The following is a 6000-nucleotide window of genomic DNA, read 5'->3' as shown; positions in this document are numbered from 1 at the left end:
TCTATTTTTTATCGTAAGGACGGTTCTTAACTGATATGATAAAGCAATCAAGTTTTATCACGTTGTTATCTGAAGAATACTTTTGAATTTTTGCAATGCGGCTGTTCATAGATCATATTTTGTTGCTCATGACTCATTAGTTTCTCCCAGTTCATTTAGTTCTTCTTACCACTTGTTTCTGTGCTGGTTACCACTTTTATGTAAAGATGATGTTTTCTTTTATAAACTTTATTCTTTGCTTCCCTTATTTGGATGTTATTCATTATCTCGTTCAAAAATACACACTAAAAAGTTTTGAAATTATCGTTTCTCTCTATGTCATAAAATTACATTTAATTTGTCTGGCATAAAATGAGTATAATATCATTTACTTTTTTTTAAATTCAGCGAGGAATGTAGCTTTGCCTCAATAACTTTATCTGATTCTTTTTTGTTTCAGCTGGCATAATGTCTATGTTGGGAAGCTTGTCACCTCCACTGATCCGGTCCCAAATTACCAAAGTAGTACCCAATGAAGAAGTGTCCAAGTTATATGCATTGATATCCTGCATGGAGGCAGTAGTGCCTATATTTTCACCTATATTGTTTAACACAGTTTACTTTGCGACGCTGGCCTATTATCCTGGTGCAGTTTATGTTATATCAGCATGTTTATTCACCGCGTGCCTTATATTTGTTTCGTAAGTATTCACATTTATTTATAACTACGGTTACCTAAATTAATTGTAAAAATGGTTCTATTACCTACTTATTAGTTATTATTTAAGTGACGCGGACATTTCAAGCTTACTGTAAGTTTATATTTTATTTTTTTATTGTATTTTTATTTCAGTATCGCGGAGGTTCTGTACTACAAGACTTTGGGAAATCAAGATCAAGATAGAACATTACTGATTGAAGAGTGAATCACTTAGTGCGTTAGTTACTCACTTATGTCATTAACATTAACTTGCACAGCTGTCACTGTTGATAATAGCTCAGTTTGAATTGGATTAATTTGAAGCTTTTCTACTACAAACGTAATCATAAGCATATCAGTGACAGTGGTGGGGCTAAATTGGCACTGCCGATTGTGAACAATAATTTTAACGCAGAGATTGTTTGTAATAGATATAGGTACTTATTAAAGTAATAAGTATTCAGTACCATACACTTTAAATGGTTGCAAAAATCATGCACATATTGAAAGTGCATTAAGAAGTGGAGAAGGATACGTATTAGTTAAGACTACATATTGACATCATATCATTAGATAGGTACCTATGTAATGTTTTAAGGTTCCGTACCAGAAGGTAGAGCCGGAATCGCACATGGTTATTGATGGTCCATGGACAATAAAGGATCAAAGTAGGGAGTATATTGTAATGCTTTAAAAACATAAGAAAATTATATTTTCTTATCGATAGCTTTAAAAAACATGATTCTGCATTGCAAGAAAAATGAGCGGTTTATCAGGGCACATAAAGCTTAATTTTATAATTTAAATTTATTAATGTATGTGATAATAAGTACATAATTTAGGTATTAATGAAATTAATTATAGAAGGCATTATTAATTTTTAAAAAAAACCTCGTGTAGAAGTAAGTAATAGGTAAGTAGGCACTTAAGCAGGTACTAATATTCTAGAGAGAATAGGTACTCGTACCGTCAATGTTATTAATGTTTTTAGTGCATTGCGTAGTAATACATAAGTACGCAGAGATTGTGATTTAGTCGTTATTGTTTAATTATACGATAGGTATATAAAATATGATTAAAATAATGATTCATAAGATACATAGTGTCACCCTCGTGTCACCTTACCCTAACTTACTTTTGCATGAATGAATACGTACTGATTAGGTAAGTATGTACTTAACATAATATTATGTGCCTTAGATATTGCTAATTCGGATGTAAATTAAACAGTTTTATTATAAAACCATAAATGCTTTTTATTCATCCATACACAAACGAACATACACATCTACTTAATATTATTATACTCACAATAACAATACAAGTAACAATCACGTCTAAATTCTAAAATAAATAAATAAAGTATCTTAACCAAGTCGTATGGTTAACCTTCATCATTTAAATGATCCGAAAAAGTGATTTAGATGGATCTAGTTCAATAATAGTGGACTAAATCATCTAGGTCTAAATTTATAAAATAAAACCAAAGACTATATATTAAAGTCATAAATTAAAAATATTTTTATACGTAACTCTTAAATTTACGCATAAAAAATTAACCAAATAAACATTTATACTCACGCGGGTTCTCACTGCATTGTTTTTGGATATTTTATTGCGTTAAATATTAAAATAGAAAACAAAACACAAATTAATCATAGGTACATTAGAAATTAACTGCGCGGAATCGTGTTTATGTTAGGTACCTGACATAGACTTATTTCATTAAATTTAGTTACTTATATACGTAAAGATACTATGTACTAATTTTGCAGGAGCGTAGATATCCAATCTATTTGCAAGATATGAAAAATGTATGGCAGATTAAGCCGCTAGCAAGCAATCTGCATTTTTTTATGTTTACTTTTAAAATATACCTTCTACGTGACTCTTCTTATGATGAAACCCGTATGACCCTACCCTAACCATATCCTATTTAAAATAGGTCATAAGTAGTCATAACTCAAATGATTATTGTTGGAATTTTATTGCTTTCGTTCAAGTTACGTAGATCCTTTTTTTCTACGCCCCTGCAAATTCCTTATCCTATTTCGTTCAGGCAATACTTTGATCGTCAGTAGAGCCTGCAATACTTTGTTTAAGTCAAATTGTTTTCCGAGTTGTAGAAACCAAATTGATAATAGGCTGAATAACGATGTAGAATAAAATGAGTACTACGAAGACAATCAGAGCCGTAGACAGCCCAGGGTTTTCGCCGCTGAAATACGGCATATTAAAGCCTATAGCCATTGTTATAAGTCCCATAGAGAGAGAAATTAGGCCGAGAGCAACGTGGAGAATCTTGATTGGTCCGCTTTTGATCATCAAACGTACTTTTGAGGAGAAAAGCGCTATGATGCCGGAGATAAAACTTGCCAGAGAGAATGCCAAGGCGATAACACCTGAAATTAATAACGTTAAAAGATAAATGGATTTAAAACAGTTACAGCAAGTAATTGTTGCAATATAATAATATATTATACATGTACAATGTGTTCCAAGAATTAATGATTCCCAGTATTCGGTTTTAATCCTTAATCTACTTATGGCGGTAAAGTAAGAAAAACGTTTACAACTAGTAAATAAACAAAGGAGAAGTTATTGAAATACATATTTAAATCAAATAGACGAATTTTCATTCAAAGACAGTTTTTAGATAATATTGAGTTTTTGTGACTTACCGCAGTATCCATGAGGTGTGTTGATAACCATTTCGGCCTCGGACAATGCGAGGAAGGAGCCTGCTATGACCATCACTGATCCAATGAGTTGCAGGCAACCGTGGACGATGCGTTTGCCATCCTGAGACAGTTGGAAGGACCAGGAGTTGTGGCGGTGGAGAGTCAGGACTGCTTCCACGAGAAATAGTTGGTACTAAAAAAGACATTACATATTATAAAAATAACAAACGAATAATTAGATAAATAAGGGCAAAATCTGCGACATCTCCAAGCGTAGTAGTTAGCAAACTAAAACAGATGATGAAAATTAACTTTAATTATCTTTCATCATCATCAGCCGGAAGACGTCCACTGCTAGACAAAGGCCCCCCCCTTAGAACGCCACAATGAACGACAACTCGCCACTTGCATCCACCGGTTTCCCGCAACTCTCACGATTGACTTTACTGATTAATTATCTTTCTTTTTCTTTTTTAACTATCTCTACTATGGTAGTAATATTATCCTTTGCTCCTACTTCCCTAATTTATCCTGTGACATTAGTTCTAGCAATGTGTTAGTTGAGTTTAGTTGCTGGTGTCAACTTAGCAGGTGCACCTATTTTTCTACGCATGAACATAGAAATGCCACCATTTTCAAATAGCTAATTAATATGTATTACCGATAAGGATTTCATCACAAAATAAAAATTATTGTCACTCATTAGATATACTAAAACTTCTTCCAGGGTTTTGCTTTGCGTTAAAAAATTGTCATCTACCAATATAATCTTTTAAAGTTTCTTTTTTAATTTATTTTTATCTTCATTAATTTAAAGTGCACTTTAAGATGAACATAAAACATGTACTAATCGTAAAGCATAACGCAGATAGCACCACACAAAACTTATGGGAACACAAGACAACAATCAAAATACGTACGCCTGTTCCTGCGAAAATAATATGCAGCTGTAGATTAGTGATAGTTCCATTAGGCTCGACAGTTAACGCGAAGTGCCATAAACAGAACACCACAATGGCAATTTGCATATGGTGGAGGAGGTTGATAAACTGGCAGATTGCCAGCCACGCGGAGTCCCATGAGTTCGTATACACGTCACCACTTTCAGCGTCATATGCTCCTGGTGCACGAGTGACCTCCGCTTGATAAGGCACATGTTCTCTAACTTCAAACATCTCAACCTTCCCGACAGACTCATGGCTCGTGCTAGGCCTGTACACCTCCAACTTCTCCACCGACTGCTGGCTCGTACTAGGTCTATCCATTTTGACTATTCTAGATACAGAATAGACCTTTCGAACCGTTTTTAGCAGTACGTCCGCCGAAAAACGGTCACATGGACTCCTTGCGACTTACGTACTAAAGTCTTTTGAGATCTCGCCTCAGATAGCGATAGTCTTGTGAGATAACATAACATAAGAGTTCGATGAGTTGCTCAGCTATCGTTGCCGAATTGACAGTTTCGAGATAGCTGCTTGTGCAACCCACGATAATACGAGATGTAGCCGTTTTCGACTGATTAGGTTAATCTCGATCACTTTTTGTGCAATGTAGAAATTCCTGAGGCTTCTGAAGAAGTATTTGGGTATTTCGCCGACTTTTGTCACCCACAGGCCACATTGTTAAGTCAATCACTTGCTGTTAACCGAAGATGATAGGTACAGTCAACCAATTTGATTCCTAAGCCACCATGGAACCTTATCATAGTAAATAATTTTGTTTTTCTGTGACATTATTTCGACGGCTCCTGCGAACAAACGTAGAATAGTAATAGCTTTTACACGTATTTTTTTATTGCTTAGGTACCTAATTACGGTCTTTTAGCTATAACGGACCTTGTGTGTGAACTTTTCTCAAGTAAATATACTATAAATAAAGTAAGTAATTTAAATCAATGTATATCTTCTTTCTAGGGAAAAAAGAAGTATAAAATTCGCATGAATAAAGTAATTAAGTATATACCTATGTTACACGCAGATCTCGTCTGTTTTAATAGGACGGAGCATCTTGGAATTTGTGTACCTTTTACACGTTTATTCCCTTTCATTTATTTTATTGCATTTTTTTTATTGCATCACCGTGCATCCTAAAATACCGAGTGTGGCCTGTAATACGAGCAAAAACTTAAAACATAGAGCGTCCTCACCAATCTGAACAACATTAGTTCAGCAACTTTTAAAAATAATGGAGTCTTTGAATTTTCCTTTTTTCATACAAATTAAATACCTACTGCTATCAATGTACGCCATCCTAGAACCCAACTGACGTCGCCTGTCACGGTACAAACATCAAGCATTTTGCTTTACATTGTTTCTTCGAATAAACGTAAAAGTAATAAAAATTTAAAAACTAATTATTTTTAAAAGTCGCTGAACTAAAGTTGTTCAGTTTGACGAGTATGATCTATGTTTTAATTATTTGCTCATATTACAGGCCACACCCGGTATTATTACGTCCTAATAATCCTCGCTAGGTTGCGCTTTACTGTATCCAGCTAATGTGTTGTGAAGTTCTACTATCCGCCGCTAGATGTCAGGCTCAGTTCCGAATGAGTATAAGTATTAAGAGCGGTTACGCACTACAACGATCCGAATCCGGTATGAATCCGTGAAAATACGGATCGGAGTAGTCGTACAACTA

At 34.4% G+C, this 6000-nt stretch overlaps 3 protein-coding genes across 3 annotated transcripts in view; 1 reads left to right on the top strand and 2 right to left on the bottom strand.

Moving 5' to 3' along the window:
* LOC141435103 (ADAMTS-like protein 4) overlaps positions 1-6000 on the bottom strand; it is a 441311-nt gene that overhangs the window by 144506 nt on the left and 290805 nt on the right. The window lies entirely within an intron of this gene.
* On the top strand, positions 8-1929 carry LOC141434640 (lysosomal proton-coupled steroid conjugate and bile acid symporter SLC46A3-like). Its single transcript, XM_074097061.1, has 3 exons — positions 8-200; positions 440-680; positions 833-1929. Exons 2-3 carry the CDS (start codon positions 448-450, stop codon positions 903-905), a joined length of 306 nt encoding a protein of 101 aa, XP_073953162.1. The 5' UTR covers positions 8-200; positions 440-447; the 3' UTR covers positions 906-1929.
* On the bottom strand, positions 1922-4734 carry LOC141434639 (uncharacterized). Its single transcript, XM_074097060.1, has 3 exons — positions 4281-4734; positions 3361-3553; positions 1922-3081 (listed from the first exon to the last, which is right to left on the bottom strand). Exons 1-3 carry the CDS (start codon positions 4623-4625, stop codon positions 2783-2785), a joined length of 837 nt encoding a protein of 278 aa, XP_073953161.1. The 5' UTR covers positions 4626-4734; the 3' UTR covers positions 1922-2782.

The sequence above is a fragment of the Choristoneura fumiferana genome, chromosome 14 (genome assembly GCF_025370935.1).
Source record: "Choristoneura fumiferana chromosome 14, NRCan_CFum_1, whole genome shotgun sequence".
NCBI lineage: Eukaryota > Metazoa > Arthropoda > Insecta > Lepidoptera > Tortricidae > Choristoneura > Choristoneura fumiferana.
The sequence above is the reverse complement of the archived record's forward strand: the minus strand, read 5'-3'. Positions and strand labels throughout refer to the sequence as shown.

Bases quoted from the DNA above. Each gene is read 5' to 3' on its own strand.
- LOC141434639 (XM_074097060.1), bottom strand. From the start codon at position 4,625: ATGGATAGACCTAGTACGAGCCAGCAGTCGGTGGAGAAGTTGGAGGTG. The intron at 3,554-4,280 runs GTACGTATTTTG...TGTCTTTTTTAG, and splicing joins TTATTTTCGCAGGAACAGGC to TACCAACTATTTCTCGTGGA. The intron at 3,082-3,360 runs GTAAGTCACAAA...TATTAATTTCAG, and splicing joins CACACCTCATGGATACTGCG to GTGTTATCGCCTTGGCATTC.
- LOC141434640 (XM_074097061.1), top strand. From the start codon at position 448: ATGTCTATGTTGGGAAGCTTGTCACCTCCACTGATCCGGTCCCAAATT. The intron at 681-832 runs GTAAGTATTCAC...TTTTTATTTCAG, and splicing joins GCGTGCCTTATATTTGTTTC to TATCGCGGAGGTTCTGTACT.